The sequence below is a fragment of the Pan paniscus genome, chromosome 1, assembly GCF_029289425.2.
Source record: "Pan paniscus chromosome 1, NHGRI_mPanPan1-v2.0_pri, whole genome shotgun sequence".
In the NCBI taxonomy this organism is placed as follows: domain Eukaryota; kingdom Metazoa; phylum Chordata; class Mammalia; order Primates; family Hominidae; genus Pan; species Pan paniscus.
The window spans coordinates 106,387,484-106,406,760 of NC_073249.2; the positions used below are offsets into that span (position 1 = coordinate 106,387,484).

The 19,277-nt window shown below is 39.2% G+C and overlaps 1 protein-coding gene across 10 annotated transcripts in view; it reads right to left on the reverse strand.

Moving 5' to 3' along the window:
- PHTF1 (putative homeodomain transcription factor 1) overlaps window positions 1-19,277 on the reverse strand; it is a 62,931-nt gene that overhangs the window by 31,670 nt on the left and 11,984 nt on the right. For 7 of the 10 annotated variants that reach the window (XR_004664616.3, XM_024925987.4, XM_034930320.3 and 4 more), the window contains 2 exons: window positions 10,466-10,535; window positions 9,841-9,999 (listed from right to left, as the gene is read on the reverse strand). The exons of 1 other annotated variant lie outside the window; for it this stretch is intronic. Coding sequence is in view for 8 of the 9 variants with exons in the window: in XM_024925987.4 (XP_024781755.4) it covers window positions 9,841-9,999; window positions 10,466-10,535 (229 nt within the window). In the remaining variant the exon portion in view is untranslated. The remainder of the gene's footprint in view (window positions 1-9,840; window positions 10,000-10,465; window positions 10,536-19,277) is intronic. 2 more of the 10 variants (XM_055114125.2, XM_034930361.3) reach the window with 1 other exon arrangement.

Consider the following 19,277-nt stretch of genomic DNA (forward strand, 5'->3'; position numbering starts at 1 on the left):
ACCACAATGAGATATCATCTCACTCCAGTTAAAATGGCTTTTATCCAAAAGATAGGCAATAATAAATGCTGGAGAGGATATGGAGAAAAGGGAACCCCCGTACACTGTTGGTGGAAATGTAAAGTAGTACAACCACTATGAAGAACAGCTTGGAGGTTCCTCAAATAAAGAAAAATAGAACTACCATATGATCCAGCAATCTCACTGCTGGGTATATGCCCAAAAGAAAGGAAAATGGTGGTTGGGCACTGTGGCTCATGCCTGTAATCCCAGCACTTTGAGAGGCCAAAGTGAGCAGATCACTTGAGGTGAGAAGTTCAAGACCAGCCTGGGCAACATGGTGAAACCCTGTCTCTACTAAAAATATAAAAATTTGCCAGGCATGGTGGCAGGCACCTGTAATCCCAGCTACTCGGGAGGCTGAGGCAGGAGAATCACTTGTACCCAGGAGGCAAAGGGTTGCAGTGAGCTGAGATTATGCCACTGCACTCCAGTCCCTGGGTGACAGAATGAGACTCTGTCTCAAAACAAACAAAAAAGAACAAAAGAAAGAAAGGAAATCAGTATATCAAAGAGTCACTCCCACAACTGTTGTAGTACTGTTCACAACAGCCAAGATTTGGAAGCAACCTAAGTGTCCATCAGCAGATGAACGGATAAAGAAAATGTGGTACATATACACAATGGAGTACTATCCAGCCATAAAAAAGAATAAGATTCTGTCATTTGCAACAACATGGATGGAACTAGAGGACATTATGTTAAGTGATATAAACCAAGCACAGAAAGACAAATTTCACATGTTCTCACTTATTTGTGGGAGCTAAAAATTAAAATGACTGAACTCAAGGAGACAGAGAGTAGAAGGCTCTGAGGCTGAGAAGGGTAGTGGGGGTGGAGTAGGGGATGTGGGGATGGTTCATGGGACAGAACGAAAAATACCTAGTATTTGATAGCACAACAGGCTGACCTATAGTCAATAATTTAATTGTACATTTAAAATGAACTAAAAGAGTATAACTGGATTGTTTGTAACACAAAGGATAAATGCTTGAGAAGATGAATACCCTACTTGCCATGATGTATTATGCATTGCATGCCTGTATCAAAGTATCTCATCTACCTTATAAATATATATACCTACTATATACCCACAAAAATTAAAAAGTTAAAAAAAAAAAAAAGAATTTGATTGGCATTTGATCCCAGTTCCTGGGAGGTGACCTCTAAACCCTTGAATTTCCTAAGTGACAGAAGTACCTTTGCTATTCATTGTGGGCCCCTTGTGCCAGGCCTGATAGTTTATGCTAACAAGGTACCTAAGGATGGCTGCTGGCCACACCAAAAAGACCAACTATGTGATTAAAGGCTTGGGTCTTTGAGCCATATTAGGAGACCTCTGAGGAGTGAAGGGTGATGGAGACTGCATTCAACCACATGTCAATGATTCCATCAATCAGGCCTAAATAATAAAGTCTCAATAAAAACTCTACATACCAAAGCTTCGGGGAGCTTCCCTGGGTGGCAATATTTTGCATATTGCTACCTGAGGACAACGGAAGCATCCTGTTTGGAACCATCCCAAACACTCCTATACCTCTCCTCTCATTTATATTCTGTTGCTATAATGCAACTATAATTGTAAGTTTAGCACTTTCTGAAGTTCTGAGAGTCATTCCATCCAATCATCAAACCTGAGGGAATGCCTGGGGGACCCAAAACTATAGCTACCTGGTCAGAAGTGAGAGTGATCCTGGGGACCCCCAAACTGGAGGCTGATATCTGAAGGGAGAGCAGTCTTGTAGAGGATTGTGCCCTAAACCTGTGAAGTCTGGCCCAACTCCAGGTAACAGTAAAAAAAAAAAAAGCATTGTATTAAAAAAAAACACACACATACATTTGTTCTTGATTTGTAATTCATCTCAAATGCCCATATTTTCTAAACTATTAAGAATAAAAATATTTCCTTAACATGCTAAAGAATATATAAGTAAAATCAATACATATTATATGTTAGTGAAGATATTCTGAATCAGGAACAAAACAAGGATGACCACTCCCTGTTATCATTTAACGTTACTCTGAAATGTTGACTGATTGGGTGAAAGTAAATGAAATGTATGTGAAAGGAGAAAACCAAATTGTCATTATTTGCCAACCATATGGTTGTATCATTATAAAATCTAATACAAGCACTGAAAAACAATTAGAATTGATGACAAAGAGTTTAATAAAGCGGCTGGTTATAACAATTTTAATTATAAACCAATAGCTTTCAAATGTGACAGCAAAAACCACTTAAAACTTGTAAAAATAGACTTAAAAAGTCATGTATTTTCAGCAGCAGCAACAAAGACAAAATATTTTAATTTCAGGTGGAAATCTCTAAGTATCTCTCAGAAGATGAATGTATAAACTAAACATGGTATCTACATACAATGGAATACAATTCAGCCTTAAAAAGGAAGAATTCTGAAACATTCTACATGGGTAACCTTGAGGATGTTATGCTAAGTGAAATAAGCCAATTGCAAAAGGACAAATATTATATAATTCTGCTTATATGATGTTCCCAGAGTAGTCAAAATCATAGAGGCAAGGTAGAATGGTGGTTGCCAGGGACGATGGGTAGGGGAAATAGGGAGTTTAATGGCTATGGAGTTTCAGTTTGGGAAGATGAAAAAATTTCTGGAAATAAACGGTGGGTAATGGTTGTATTCCAGTATCAGTATACTTAATGCCACTGAACTCTACACTGAGAAATGGTTAAGATGGTGAATTTCATGTTGTGTATATGTTACCACAATAAAAAAAAATTGAATTTAACAAGATCTAAGCAGGCCTTATAAGAAAAAAATCCAGGGCTGGGTGTGGTGGCTCACACGTGTAACTCAAACACTTTGGGAGGTTGAGGCAGGAAGATCATTTGATCACTTGACGCCAGGAGTTCAAAGACCAGCCTGGGCAATATAGCAAGAGCCCATCTCTAAAAAATAAAAAATAAAAAACACCAGCTGAGCATGGTGGCACACACCTATAGTCCCAGCTACTCAACAGGCTGAAGCAGGAGGATTGCCTGGGCTCATGGCTGTAGTGAAATACCATCAGGCCACTGCACTCCAGCCTGGGAGTAAGAGTGAGACCCTGTCTCTATTTAAAAAAAAAAAGAAAGAAAGAAAGAAAGAAAGAAAGAAAGAAAGAAAGAAAGAGAGAGAGAGAGAGAGAGAGAGAGAGAGAGAGAGAGAAAGAAAGAAAGAAAGAAAGAAAGAAAGAAAGAAAGAAAGAAAGAAAGAAAGAAAGAAAGAAAGAAATCCTGCAAAGCTTTACTGAGGGATAAACAGAAGTCCTGATTAAGGCCAGGTGCTGTGGCTCACACCTGTAATCCCAGCACTTTGGGAGGCCGAGGCGGGAGGATCACCTGAGGTCAGGAGTTCGAGACCAGCCTGGCCAACGTGGCAAAACCCCCGTCTCTACTAAAAATACAAAAAAATTTGCCAGGCATGGTGGCGGGTACCTGTAGTCCCAGCTACTCAGGAGGCTGAGGCATGAGAATCACTTGAACCCGGGTGGCAGAGGTTGCAGTGAGCCGAGATCAAGCCACTGCACTCCAGCCTGGGCAACAGAGCGAGACGCCGTCTCAATTTAAAAAAAAAAAAAAAAAAAAAAAGGAAGTCCTGAGTAAAAGGAGAGCAATATCATATTTCTGTATAGCAAAGAGAATGTTGAAAAGAAGTCAAATTTTCTGTCCATCCTCCAAAAATATATGTGTACATCTACATTTGTGTATGTGTGCTGGGGAAAGGGAATAATCAGAGAATTCCAATCCAAATTCCTGTATTGTTGGTTTTGGGGGGTCTTTTGGTTTTAATCACGATAAAATAATGCTAACCTATTTTGGAAAGGATAAACAAGAAAGCATGAGAGAAAATGTGGGAAAGCAGAATAATGAAGAAATACTTGGCCAGGCGCGGTGGCTCAGGCCTGTAATCCCAGCACTTTGGGAGGCCGAGGCAGGTGGATCACGAGGTCAGGAGTTCAAGACCAGCATGGTCAACATGGGGAAACCCCATCTCTACTAAAAATACTAAGATTTGTTGGGCGTAGTGGCATACGCCTGTAATCCCAGCTACTTGGGAGGCTGAGGTAGGAGAATTGCTTGAACCCAGGAGGCAGAGGTTGCAGTGAGCCGAGATCACACCATTGCACTCCAGCCTGGGCAACAGAGTGAAACTCCAACTCAAAAGAAAAAAAAAAATTTTTCCTGCTCAATGCTAATCCATATTAAACAGCTGTGTAGTAATGAAAGCAGTGTGGCATAGATATGAGAATAACCAGAAATTAATGGTACAGAGTATGTAGTCCAGAAACATACCATGGCAAATACAAAAATTTAATATATGGCATAGATATGAGAATAACCAAAACTGATGGTACAGAATATGCAGTCCGGAAACAGACCATGGCATATATGGAAATTTTATCTATATAGGATGCAGTATCTATCAACAAGGAAGGAATAAATAATTTAATAATAAATGTGTGGAAAAAATACTTAATTTCACCCTTACAAGTGACCAAGGAAATGCATATTCAACAAGCAAAATATTTTTTGCACGTCAAATTAGGTAACAATCTTTTGTTGAGGGGGCGGGCAGAGATGCAGTCAGGGTCTTACTCTGTCAGCCAGGCTAGAGTGCAGTGATGAATCATTGCTCACTGTAACCTCGAACTCCTGGGCTCAAGTGGTCCTCCCACCTCAGCCTCATAGGTAGTTGAAACTACAGGCTTGCACCACGCCTGGCTAATTTTTTTTTTTTTTTTTTGTAGAGATGGGATCTCGCTATGTTTCCCAGGCTGGTCTCAAACTCCTGGCCTCAAGTCTTCCCACCTCAGCTTCTCAAAGTGTTGGAATTATAGGCTTGAGCCACTGCCCCCCACCTAGATAACAATTTTTAAAATTATAATAATGCTGGTAAGACCATGGTAAAACAGGTACTCTCATCTATTGCTTTCCAAAACAACTGTGCCATCAGCAATTTCATTATATGTACTAAAAGCCTTAAATGTCCACATTCTTTGATCTGTTAATTCTATTTCAAAGAACAAATCCTAAAGAAATAATATAAAATAAGGAAAACTTTGTTCCTGCTGGCATTATTAATAAAAAACACATAGAAACCACCTAAATGCCCACAATATGGGAAGATGCTATAACATATGTCCCCAACAAAATTCATATTGAAATCCTAATCCTTAATGTGATCATATTAGGAGATGGGGCCTTTGGTAGCTGATTAGGTCATGAGGGCAGAGCTCTCATGAATGAGATTAGTAACCTTATTAACGAGACTCCAGAGAGCTCCTGTGGCCCTTCAGCAACATGAGGACCCAGAGAGAAGCAGACCCTCACCAGACACTGAATCTGCTAGTGCTCTGATCTGAACTTTTCAGAACTGTGAGAAATAACTTTTTGTTATTTATAAAGCACCTAGGCCATGATATTTTTGTTGTATCAGCCCAAGTGGCATAAGACAGAAATTGGTACTGAGAATGGGGGGTCCTACTATAACAAATACCTAAAAATGTGGAAGCAGCTTTATAAACAGGTAATGGGTGGAGACTAGAAGAATACTTGAAGTACATAGTAGAAAAAGCCTAGATTGCCTTAAACATTTTTAAAAGAGATTCTGGTGAGGAATCAGAAAGAAAAGAGGAGGCCGGGTGTAGTGGTTCACACCTGTAATCCCAGCACTTTGGGAGGCCAAGGCGGGTGGATCACCTGAGGTCAGGAGTTTGAGACCAGCCTGGTCAACATGATGAAACCCTATCTCTACTAAAAATACAAAAATTAGTCAGGCATGGTGGCAGGTGCCTGTAATCCCCGCTACTCAGGAGGCTAAGGCAGGAGAATCACTTGAACCTGGGAGGCGGAGGTTGCAGTGAGCCAAGATCACACCACTGTACTCCAGCCTGGGCAACAGAGCAAGACTCTGTCTTGAAAAACAAAATAAAACAAACAAACAAAAACAAAGAAAGAAAAGAGGGGAGCTAGAGAAAAAGCCTCAATCTTCTTAAAGAATATCTAAGTAACCATGAACAGAGTATTGGTAAAATATGAGGTAAAGTCCATTCTGATGAGGTCTCAGATAGAAATGAGAAATAATATGTTATTAGAAACTGAAGGAAAAACAATCCTTGTTACAGAGTGGTAAAGAACTTGTTGAACTGTATTTGTGGTCTAGGATTCTGTGGAAAGTGAAACTTGCAAGTGATGAAATTGCATATTTAGCTGGAGCTATTTCTAAGCAAAGTGTTAAAGGTGCAGCTTGGCTCTTCCTATGTGCTTATAGTAAAATGTGAGAAGAGAGAAATGACTTAAAAGACAGAATTGTTAAGCAAAAAGGAAGCATAACTTAAAGATTTGAAAAGTTCTCAGCCTATCCACATTGTAAAAAGTGAGAAAGCATGTTAGAGAGGTCCCCAGTCACATATAACCAGTTGGTTATAGTTTGGGGATGAGTGCCCTTATAGATGTGGCCTTATAAAATGACTCCTAAGAGCTCCCTTGCCCCTTCCACCATGTGAGGACACAGCAAGAAGACTGACACCTATGAATCAGAAAGCAGGCCCTCACCAGATACCACATCTTCTGGCACCTTGATCCTGGACTTCACAGCCTCCAAAACTGTCAAAAATAAATTTGTGTTGTTGATAAGCCACCCAGTCTATGGTATTTTTCTTATAGCAGCCTGAACAGACTCATACAGAAAGGTTACGTAAATTACAGTACTCTTACATAATGGACTATTAAAAGCTATATAGGCCAGGTGTGGTGGCTCACACCTGTAATCCCAGAACTCTGGGAGGCTGAAGCAGGAGGATCACCTGGGGTCAGGAGTTCAAGACCAGCCTAGACAACACAGTGAAACCCTGTCTCTACTAAAAACACAAAAATTAGCCAGGCATGGTAGTGTGTCTCTGTAGTCCCAGTTACTTGGGAGGCTGAGGCAAGAGAATCACTTGAACCTGGGAGGCAGAGGTTGCAGTGAGCCAAGACCACACCACTATACTCTAGCCTGGACAACAGAATGAGACTCTGTCTCAAAAAAAAAAAAAAAAAAAGGCAGCTATACAAAGATGTTTATGATAAATCCATATGATAGACTCTACATATGACTCTACATATGATAGACTGTACAGACATTAAAATGATAGTTTTAAATGATGGTATGCCCATATGATGAATTATTATGCAGCCGTTAAAATGACCATTATGAAGACTTAATTTAAATCAAATAAAATTTAAAATTCAGTCTCTTACTGACACTAACTACATTTTGAATACTCAATAGCCACGTATGGCTAAGTAGCTACTATACTGGGCAGCACAGATGCGGAACATTTCCATTACAGATATTCTAATAAATGACACTTTCACAACTTTAAAAAAATTAAACCTATAGATTTGTAAATTTATACATATATTTTTCACTCTATATCTTAAAAAAATTTTTAACTGACACAAATAGAAGAAAAGAACCCATAATTCTTTCACCTTAACCCAACTTTCTCCCACTCTTTGTTCTAATTCATATCTTTTTGCAGAGATGTAACCATAGTATATACTGTCTACTTCCTTGGTAGACAATGGGGATACAGTCGTAAAGAGAATATATTGGGTCCCTGCACACAGTTAGAAAACATCAGGTAGCGATGTGTAACCCAGAAATTAAAATTGATTCTTATGATAGTGACTAGAGGGTATTAGGACTACTTAGAAATATAAATAGGAGGCCAGGCGCGGTGGCTCACGCCTGTAATCCCAGCACTTTCGGAGACCGAGGCGGGCGGATAACAAGGTCAGGAGATCGAGACCATCCTGGCTAACACGGTGAAACCCCGTCTCTACTAAAAATACAAAAAATTAGCTGGGCGTGGTGGCGGGCGCCTGTAGTCCCAGCTACTCGGGAGGCTGAGGCAAGGGAATGGCGTGAACCCAGGAGGCAGAGCTTGCAGTGAGCCAAGATCGCGCCACTGCACTCCCGCCTGGGCAACAGAGCGAGACTCCGTCTCGAAAAAAAAAAAAAAGATACGTAGATAGGAATGGCCTCTTTATGAAAGTTACAACCCAGCTGAGATTTAAAGGTGAGAAAAAAGCCAGCCATTTGAAAAGCCTTAAGAATGCTTTAAACAGCCGGGCACAGTGGCTCACACCTGTAATCCCAGCACTTTGGGAGGCTGAGGCGGGTGGATCACCGGAGGTCAGGAGTTCGAGACCAGCCTAGACAACATGGTGAAACCCCATCTCTACTAAAAATACAAAAAATTAGCTGGACGTGGTGGCGCACACCTGTATCCCAGCTACTCGGGAGGTTGAGGCACGAGAATCACTTAAGCCTAGGAGGCAGAGGTTGCAGTGAGCTGAGATCGCACCACTGCACTCCAGCCTGGGAAAAAAGAGCCAAACTCCGAATGCTTCAAACAAAACAAAACAGCTCCGTGTGAAGAACAAAAAAAAGGATATTATGTCTACAGCCAGCACGAGCAGAGTGGTAAGAAATAGGAGATGATGTCTGAGAGAAGAGTGGGGACCAGGTCCTGTAGGGCATTACAGGCCATGGTAAGAACTTTGGGTTTTTATTCTAAGGTCAACAGAAGTCACTACAGGGTTTTAAGCAGGAAAATGACATTATATGGCTTCTGTTTTTAAAAGATTTTGCTAATTGCTGTGGAAAGAATGATTGGTAGAAAGAAGGCTCAGAGTAGACGTTATTCCAGTGGTCTAAGCAAAGAAATGCTGGTGCTGTGGACAATGATCATGGCAGTAGAGACTGAGATAAATAGAGTGAAAAATTTGGAGGAAGAACTCACAGACTTGGTGACATATTACATGTGAGAGTTGATGGTAGGGTAGAGTAGGAAGATTTAATTTTTCACCTGAATACTGGGTGATTGATGGTATCATTTAATGAACTGGAGACAAAAAGAGGAACAAGTTTACACACACAGGCACATGTGTGCAGCGCACACACACACAAGTGAAGAGTTCCATTTTTTATATAATTAACTTCAAGATACCAATTAAATCTCCATATGGAAATGTCAAAGCAGGCAATTAGATTTATAAGTCTGAAGTGCAGCAGAGAGATCTGGCCTGAAGATATAGATTTGGGAATCACCTGTATATCAATTGTATTTAAAGCAATAGGCCTTAATGAGACTACTTAGAGAATAGAACCTAGGGTGCAAACTTTAGGTAATCCAATATTCAGGCTAAACGTGGTGGCTCACATCTGTAATCCCAACACTTTTGGGCCTAAGAATTCAAGACCAGCCTGGGCAGCATGACAACATCTTGTCTCTACAAAAAAATACAAAAATTAGCCAGGCACAGTGGCATACACCTGTAGTGCCAGCTACTTGGGTGGCTGAGGTGGAAGGATTGCTTGAGTCTGGGAGGTCAAGGCTGCAGTGAGCTGTGATCATGCCACTGCACTCCAGCCTGGGTGACAGAGAGAGACCCCGTCTCAAAAACAAAAACAAAAAACACACATACCCAATTTCAAAGGCTCAAAGGTCAGACACAAGAAAAGACTGAGAAGGCCTGGCCAGTGAGACAGGTAGAAAGAAACTCAAGTGAGGAGAAAGAGTTATACAAGTATGTTTGCTCTCTCGTAGCAGATAATTTTAATATGAACCCCGAATGGCATATGTCTCTTCATTCTGTGTACTTTAAACTGTCAAATGAAAGGGTAAATGTAAAATCAGTAGGTCTTCATTATTTAATAGCAAAAGCAGCAAAAAGAAACTGTCATTGCTTATTCCAATTTCTCCAATTACCTTGCATGAAATAAAGTAGTAACAGCCAAACAAAGATTCTTAAAGAGGTAACCTGAATCCACCAATTGCTGAACAATGGAAAAAATACAACTCGAACAAGCCCCTTCCGAGTCAGAGATGTCCATGGAATTTCAGGTTTTGCTTTGGCAAATGTTGACCCTTTAAACATACAATAAAACAAAACATCAAATATTTATATACACTGTATTGAAGGCCACCTGTAGCACTACATTAAAAACAGGTGAGTGCAAAAATCAGCACAAAACCTGTTCAGTTAAAAAAAAAAAACCCTCTTAGATGTTTGTTAAATGTAATAACTTCTTGCCTCAATCACTAGGACAGAAGCTCAAAATAAGTCAGGCTTACTTGAATGTTAAACAACATATTTATCTTAATTACACAAAAGCAAGTCTCTGCGTTCATCCCTCTTTTACATGTATGCATGTAATTTATAGAGCCACACAGTACTAAGACAGAGGTGGAAAAAGTGCTAAAGCCTGAATGATGAGAGTAAAGTGTTACATTTAGAAATTAAAGTATACCATCATATAGAGAAGATATTGAAAATTAAGCATCCCTGTGAAATAATATAATAATGTACATAAAAAACAATTTTAAGACTAACCTCTGATTAAGTCAACATCAATCAAGTCTGGCTTTATGTGGCCCATCTTTTTCGGTTTGTTTTTCAAACCCTAGGATAAAACAAAACAAAAACAAAATCAGAAATAAAGAAAAGCCCTTTTATTTATTTATTTATTTTTGAGACGCAGTTTCGCTCTTGTAGCCCAGGCTGGAGTGCAATGGCACGATCTCGGCTCACTGCAACCTCTGCCTCCTGGGTTCAAGTGATTCTCCTGCCTCAGCCTCCTGAGTAGCTGGAATTGCAGGTGCCCACCATTAAGCCCGGCTAATTTTTTGTATTTTTAGTAGAGATGGGGTTTCACCATGTTGGCCAGGCTGGTCTCAAACTCCTGACCTCAGGTGATCTACCCGCCTCGGCCTCCCAAAAGTCTGGGAATTATAGGTGTGAGCCTCTGCGCCCAGCCAGAAAAGCCCTTTTAAATACAAAAAATAAACTTACATTTCTTTTTCTCTATATCTGATTCCCTTTTACTGGGGACACTTTAATCCTAAAGCTCCTTAAAGGAACTTGCCATTAATACATATTTTGTTTTAGTTTTTAATCCTCTCCGCTAATGCATCAATATACTTTATCACTTTTTAAAATATTCGAACAGTGCCAACAGATCAATACGTGAAAAACAACAGTCCCCTGAGCCATCTCTCTTCTCCTCTGAATTTCACTCCTCAAAAACAAATAACTTCCATCTTTTTTTTGCTTCTACTATTTTTAATTGACACGTTATAATTGTGCATATTTATGGCGTAGAATGTGATATTTCAATACATGTATACAATGTGTAATGATCAAACTATATCTATCACCTTGAACATTTATCATTTCTTTGTGTTGGGTTCATTCAAAATCCACCCTGCTAGGTATCTGAAAAAATATAATAAATTGTTAATTATAGCCACCTTACAGTGCTACAGAACACTAAACCTTATTCCTATCTAGCTGTACTTTTGTATTTGTTAACCAACCGTTGGCTATCTGTCATTCCCTCCCTCTTACACTTCCCCACCTCTAATAACTACTATTCTACTCTCTACTTCTATGAGATCAACTTTTTAGCTTCCATGTATGTGTGAGAACACAAAGTATTTATCGTTCTGTGCCTGGCTTATTTCACTTTGCATAATGTTCTCCATTTCCATTCATGTTGCCATGAATGACACAACTTCATTCTTTCTTACAGCTAAATAGTATTCCACTGTGTATATATACCATATTTTCTTAATCCATTCACCTGTTGATGGACACGTACACTGAATTCCATGTCATGACTATTGTGAACAGTGCTGCAATAAACATAGGAATGCAGATATCCCTTTGACATACAGATTTTCCTTCCTTTGGATATATACTGAGACTGCTGGATCATATGGTAGTTCTATTTCTAGTTTTTTGAGGAACCATGAGACTGTTTTTCATAATGGCTGTACTAATTTACATTCACACCACCAGTGTATAAGAATTCCCCTTTCTCTGCATCCTTGCCAGCATTTTTTTTTGTCTTTCTGATAATAGCCATTCTAATTAGGTTGACGTGGTATCTCATTGCGGTTTTGATTTGCATTTCCCTGATGATTGGTGGTATCGAGCATTTTTTCATATACCTGTTTGCCATCTGTATTGTCTTCTTTTGAGAGATGTCTATTCAGCTCATTCACCCATTTTAAAATTGAAGTATTTGGATTTTTGCTATTGAGTTATTTGAGTTCCTTATATATATTAATCCCTTTTCAGATGAAAAGTTTGCAAATGTTTTCTCTCATTCTGTAGGTTGTCTCTTCAATCTTGATTGTTTCCTTTGCTGTGCAGAAGCTTTCTAGTTTGATACAATCCTATTTATCTATTTTTGTTTGTTACCTGTGCTTCTGAGGTCTTCTCCATAAAATCTTTACCTAGACCAATGTTCTTAAGCATTTCCCCTATGTTTTCTTCTAGCAGTTTCAGGTCTTACATTTAAATCATTAATCCATTTTGACTTGATTTTTGTATATGGTGAGAAATAGTGGCCAGGTGCAGTGGCTCACCCCTATAATCCCAGCACTTTGGGAGGGGCCAAGGTGGGAGGATACTTGAGGTCAAGAGTTTGAGACCAGCCTGGCCAACATGCTGAAACTCTATCTCTACTAAAAACACAAAAAGTAGCTGGGCATGGTGGCGGGCACCTGTAATCCCAGCTACTCAGGAGGCTGAGGCAGGAGAAGCACTTGAACTGGGAACATGGAGGTTGCAGTGAGCTGAGATCACACCACTACACTCTAATCTGGGTGACAGAGCAAGACCCTGTCCCTTAATTTAAAAAATAAAAATAAAATAATTTGCACATGCTAATTCTTAATTATGTCTTAAAAATTAGATATTCAATCACTAAAATTAATGCCCAAATTAAAGGTTACCGTAATTTGCTGTTTACCTATTACAGACATTGAACCAGTATTGATCTTTAGCTTTGTTTAAACAGATGCAGTCAGTTTCTCTTGTGAATCTTATATATTTCTATTCAACTCACCATAAGCTGTATATTTTACAGAAAAATGTTCTAAAACCTTAAATGTAATAAAATTAAAGAAGGAATCAAAATTTGAAAATGAGGCAACTCAAGGAAAAAACCCTTTGAAGAAACATGTACACTAATTTTTGAAATATGCATAATTTTCATGAGAATAACAATTATCTTGTGTACTATATTCAAAATCAGAAATTAAAAATTTAAAGGTAAAAATATTACTTTTTACCTTTTTGGACATTTGTCCCAGTGCTCAGCTTTCTGGACATTTGTACCAGTGCTATTCCCCATCACTTTAGAGCCAAAATAATTTTTCTACTTTCTTTGCTTTCTAGACTTTTCTCCAACAATGTTACAGAGTTAGAATTAGCATTAACTAGAGGTAAAATTATCCAAAGCTCCCTTAGCAATAGAAACACATTTATTCACTCAGTCAACAAATATTCGACAAGTATCTTCTATATGTCAGATAATCTGCTTGAGCTAGGTATAAAATAATAAGTCAAAACACAGCTCTATCTTCAAAGAATGTACAGTATAGAAGGGAAGACAAACAATAACGCCAAATGTACAAGGGTTTCTCAGGAAAATACCCTCTGAATCTCCCCATTTTTTTATTTCCTAAAGGGACAGAAATCATTAATAAACTTATGACTACTGATCTTATGGGAGATTACAAAAGTCACAATATACTGTTGTATATTTTGCACTGAGGGAGAGTAAAAAACACATTCCATACTTTAGAATCCTTCTGCTTTATCTTCCACCGTGCATGTATGTATAATAAGAGGAAGTACATGGCAGGCACTATCCTAAGCACTTTTACATATAGTCATGCATCACTTAATGTCAGGGATACATTCTAAGAAATTCATCTTTAAGTGATTTCACTGTTGCCTGAACATCATACAGCGTAGTCACACAAATCTTGATGGTAAAGCTTACTACACACCTAGGCTATATGGCAGCCTATTGCTCCAAGGCTACAAATCTGCCCAGCATATTACTATGCAGAATATTTAGGCAATTTTAAACACAGTGGTATTTGTGTCTAAACCTAAAAAAGGTACAGTAAAAATATGGTATAAAAAATGGGGCTGGGCGCGGTGGCTCACACTTGTAATCCCAGCACTTTAGAAGGCCAAGGCAGGAGGATCACCTGAAGTCAGGAGTTCAAGACCACCCTGGCCAACATGGTGAAACCCCCGTCTCTACTAAAAATACAAAATTAGCCAGGCGTGGTGGTGGGCACCTGTAATCCCAGCTACTCAGGAGGCTGAGGCAGGATCACTTGAGCCCGGGAGGCTGAGGTTGCAGTGAGCCAAGATTGCGCCATTGCACTCCAGCCTAGGCGACAAGAGTGAAACTCTGTCTCAATAAAGAAAAAAAAAGATAAAAAATGGTACACCTGTATAGGGCACTTATCATGAATAGTGCTCTCAGGATTGGGAGTTGCTCTGAGTGAGTCAGTGAGTGAGTGGTCAATGAAAGTGAAAGCCTAGGACACTGCTGTAGTACACTATTGTAGACTTTATAAACACCATAAACATAGGCTACACATTTTTTAAAACCTTCCTTTCTACAATAATAACTTTTTTTCTCTGGGACAGAGTCTTGCTCTGTTGCCCATGATATAGTGCAATGGCACGATCACAGCTCACCACAATCTCATCCTCCTGGGCTCAAGCAATCCTCCTACCTCAGCCTCCCAAGGAGTTTTTTGTTGTTGTTGTTGTTGTTGTTTTTGTAGAGAAGGGGTCTTGCTTTGTCACCCAGGCTGGTCTCAAACTCCTGGTCTCAAGTGATCCTCCTGCTGTGTCCTCTCAAAGTGCTAGAATTACAGGCATGAGCCACCTCACCCAGTCTGTTCTATGATAACTTAACCTTAGCTTACTGTAATGTTTTTATTTATAAGCTTTATAATTTTTTTAACTTTTTTACTCTTTTGTAATAACAGTTTAAAAACACACATTTTCTTTATATCTTCATAAGCTTTTTTTTTTCTTACTTTTTAAATAAAAACTAAGACACACACAGCCAAGGCCTACATAGGGTCAGGATCATCAATATCATTGTCTCCCACCTCCATATCTTGTCCTACTGTAGGGTCTTCAGGGGCAATAACACACAGGGAGCTGTCATCTCCTATGATCACAATGCCTTCTTCTGGAATACCTCCTGAAGGACCTACCTGAGACTGTTTTACAGTTAACTGATTTTTTTTTAATAAATAGAAGGAGTCCACTCTAAAATTAAACAATTCAAAGTATAGTATAGTAAATATATAAACCAGTAATATAGTCATTTATTATCATTATCAAGTGTTAGATACCGTACATAACTGTATGCTATACTTTTTATGACTGACAGTGCATTTGGTTTGTTTACTCCAGCATCACTCCAAACACATGAGTAATGTGTCATGCTATGACTTTAGGATGGCTACAAAATCACTAGGCAATAGGAATTTTTCAGCTCCATTATAATCTTATGGGACCATTGTCGTATATGAGGTCCATTGATGACAGAAACATCATTATGTGGCACATGACTGTACTTAAGTTAACTTGACTCATTTAATCCTCACAAATGTCCTATGAGATTGGTACCTTTATTATCCTCACTTTACAGATAAGGCAACCAAGGCAGAGATTCCAACCCTTTCATTCTCATTCCAAAGTCTGTGCTCTAACCACTACACTATCCTGCCTTTCGCTATATGACACAAAATGCATCCCTAATCAAAGTAGAGAGAGGTTTTGTTTAAATCAAACAAGACTGCTTAACTTTGAGAGGTTCAATGGGCATTATGAGTGGATTTCCTTATTGGCCACAACCTCTACCTCAGCAGCCCAGGAAAAGATTGTAGGACAGAATCAGGATAATCACTAGTTGCCAGAGTAGTGGTCTGGAAATTCTCTGCAGATCCCCAGCTGTAGGCTGTACGCAGCCCTCTCTACTGTCTGCCCCCAACATAACTGTGCAACATCATCACAAGCTCAGAAATACTTGACAAATGAAGTCCCCACTTTTTGGAAGAGGAACAAAAACACTGGAGGTATTGATGCAATATAATTGGACTTTGTATTAAACAAGGAATAAAAAACAAGTGAAACCCTGTGAGAAATCTCTATTTCCTAGTGTGCTGAAATTTTCTATTTTATTACAATCAAAAGAATTGAACTATTTATACAGTCTGGTGCAGAGAGGGAAGTTACCCCTGATTTGGGGCATATGATGAACAACAAAACAACAATTAGAAGGCAAGTATAGCACTACAGGAACATCCATAAAGGACACCTTATTCACATTTAAGAAGTCCAAGAAAGATTTCCACAAAGAAAAATAGTATCTAACCTGATACCTGAAGAATGTATAAGAACTTGCAAAGTTGCACATGGGATATAGCAAAATGAGGAATCAAGAAACACATATGATCATGCCTGCAATCCCAGCACTTTGGGAGGCTGAGGCAGGCAGATTCCCTGACCTCAGGGCGACCAGCCTGGGCAATATGGTAAAACCCTGTCTCTTATACTAAAATGCCAAAAATTAGCCGGGAGTAGCTGCTATGAGCCTGTAGTCCCAGCTACTCAGGAGGCTGAGGCAGGAGAATTCCTTGAATCAGGGAGGTGGAAGCTGCAGGGAGACAAGATCAAGCCACTGCACTCTAGCCTGGGTGACAGAGCAAGACTCTGTCTCGAAAGAAGGGAATGGAAGGGAAGGGGAGGGGAGTTGGGGAGGGGAAGGGAGGGCAGGGCAGGAGAGGGCAGGAGAGGGCAGGAGAGGGCAGGAGAGGGCAGGGCAGGGCAGGGCAGGGCAAGAAAGAAAGAAAAGCATGAGAGGACCCAGGAATAAGAGATAATATGGTAAAAACTAAAGTAAGTTTGAGAAGGCCTAAAGCACAGAGTGGAAGTGAAAAGAGGTCAAGACATGGGTGAGAGAGGTAAACTTGTGAGATGAGAAGAAGCCATAATGTGAAAACTATAACCATGCTAGGAGTATGATTTTATTGTAAGGGTACTAGGAAGTCAGGAAACAGTTTTAAATATGAGAAAAACAATCAAATTTGTGTTAAAACAGAAACCAAAAAACAACAACCTGGCTCTGCTATAAAGAACAGATGGAGGGTAAAGAGAGATAGGAAGCAAGAGAAAGCAGTTAGAAAGTTAAAAAACCTACCCCAGTAATCTAATCAGGAGTGGACAAAATTTTTCTATAAAGAGCCAGATGGCATTTTAGGCTTTATGGACTATATCAGGGGTCTCCAACCCCCAGGGCATGGAATAGTGGTCCGTGGCCTGTTAGGAACCAGGTTGCACAGCAGGAGGTGAGGGGCAGGTGAGAGAACAAGGGAAGCTTTATCTGTATTTACATCCACTCCCCACTGCTCAAATTACCACCTCAGCCCTACCTCCTGTCAGATTAGTGGCGGCATTAGATTCTCACAGGAGTGCAAACCCCACTGTGAACTGCACATTCGAGGGATCTAGGTTGCGTGCTCCTTATGAGAATCTAATGCCTGATGATCTGTCACTGTCTCCCATCACCCCCAGATGGGACTGTCTAGTTGCAGAAAAACAAGCTAAGGGCTCCCACTGATTCTACCTTATGGTGAACTGTACAATTATTTCATTATATATTATAAGGTAATAATAATAGAAATAAAGTGTACAATAATTGTAATGTGCTTGAATCACTGTAAAACCATCCCCCCACACCAGTCCATGGAAAAACTGTCTTCCATGAAACTGGTCTCTGGTGCCAAAAAGGTTGGGGACTGCTGGACTATACAATCTCTGTCACAACCACTCAGCCACTGTAGCACTAAAGCAGACACAGACATTGAATATAAATATGTAAAGCACTAAACCTGGCTGTGTTTCAGCTAGATTTGCACATAAGCAATAGTTTGCCAACCAGATGAGTAGACAATAGGTTAGACCAGGTAATTAGAAGCATGAACTGGGAAGAGTACTCATACTCAAAAGATATTTAGCAGGTATCATCCAGAAGTATTGGTAACTGAAAATGTGAGATTAGTGTGAAGGTGAAGAACTCTAAACCCTGACTTCAGTACTTTAGCAATTCACTGAATAGGAAAGGTAAGAAAACGAAAAGTATTGGGTCATGGGAGGAAGGTCACATTCAGCTCACATTCCACTGGCCAAGCAAATCCCCTGACCAAGGTGGAAGTCTGTGGGGCCAGGAAGAATTCTTCTCTTATAGGAAGGCACTGCAACTCACATGACAGTAAGTGCAGCCATATAGTCTTCTTACAGGTAAGAATAATTACAGGTAGTGAATAATTAGGAAAATTACTATAATATACAGTTCAGTCCATCTGACTCTAAATTTCTTGCCTAAATGCTAAGGAGATTTGTTGGTTTTGGCACTGGTATAAATAAAGCATATCGGTATAGCCAATATACATAAATACTCACATACCTCTAAATCTACCTATCGCATATGGAAATATATGTATATCCTATTACTCAGGTAACATCATTTAATGTATTATTTGGTTTTGGAGGAAAAATGTTTTAAAATTAAATCTTTATTTGTACTAAAATAATACTCATATTACAAGGTTAATAAAAAATAACATTCCAGTCTCACCCTTCCTTACCCTTGATTCATACATCCTAGCTATTTCTTCTCTTTACTTCTAAAAAAAAAAAATGTTTACAGTGCTTTCATCAATTTCAGATGTTATCCATTCATTTCTTACTGTTGAAGATGAGGAAATAACTCTTATTTAGCCTTTCTATGCCTCAATTCCTTCACCTATAAAAAAGGGAAGATAATAGCACATACCTCATAAGATTATCATGAGGATCAATTGTGTGTGTTGCTTAAAACAATGCAAGACATACTACACACTATTAATGATTACAGCATCACCAAACACGCACGCCCTCCTGAACTATAGTTTTTTCCAATAGAGTTTTATCACAAATTTTTGTTACATCAATGTTTAGGGGGTTATAATTACATAAATATTGTTCACAGCTAAGCCAAGTAGTGAACTATTATATTTTCCTCTCACAAATTTTTTGCTTGTCCTAGAACTGTAATTGCCTCATTTTTTAATGCACTTAATCTTCTATTACTAATTCATCTTTAAACTCCCTCTGTTACATATCTGCTTCCAATATGCTCGAACACAACATATATCAGTTTAGTTTTCCCCCTTCAAGAGTTCTATATCAATTTTCTGTCCTCATACTCCATTCTGGACTGGTTGTTTTCTAGGTCAGATATAAGGTATCATCCTGAGACATTTGCAATTAT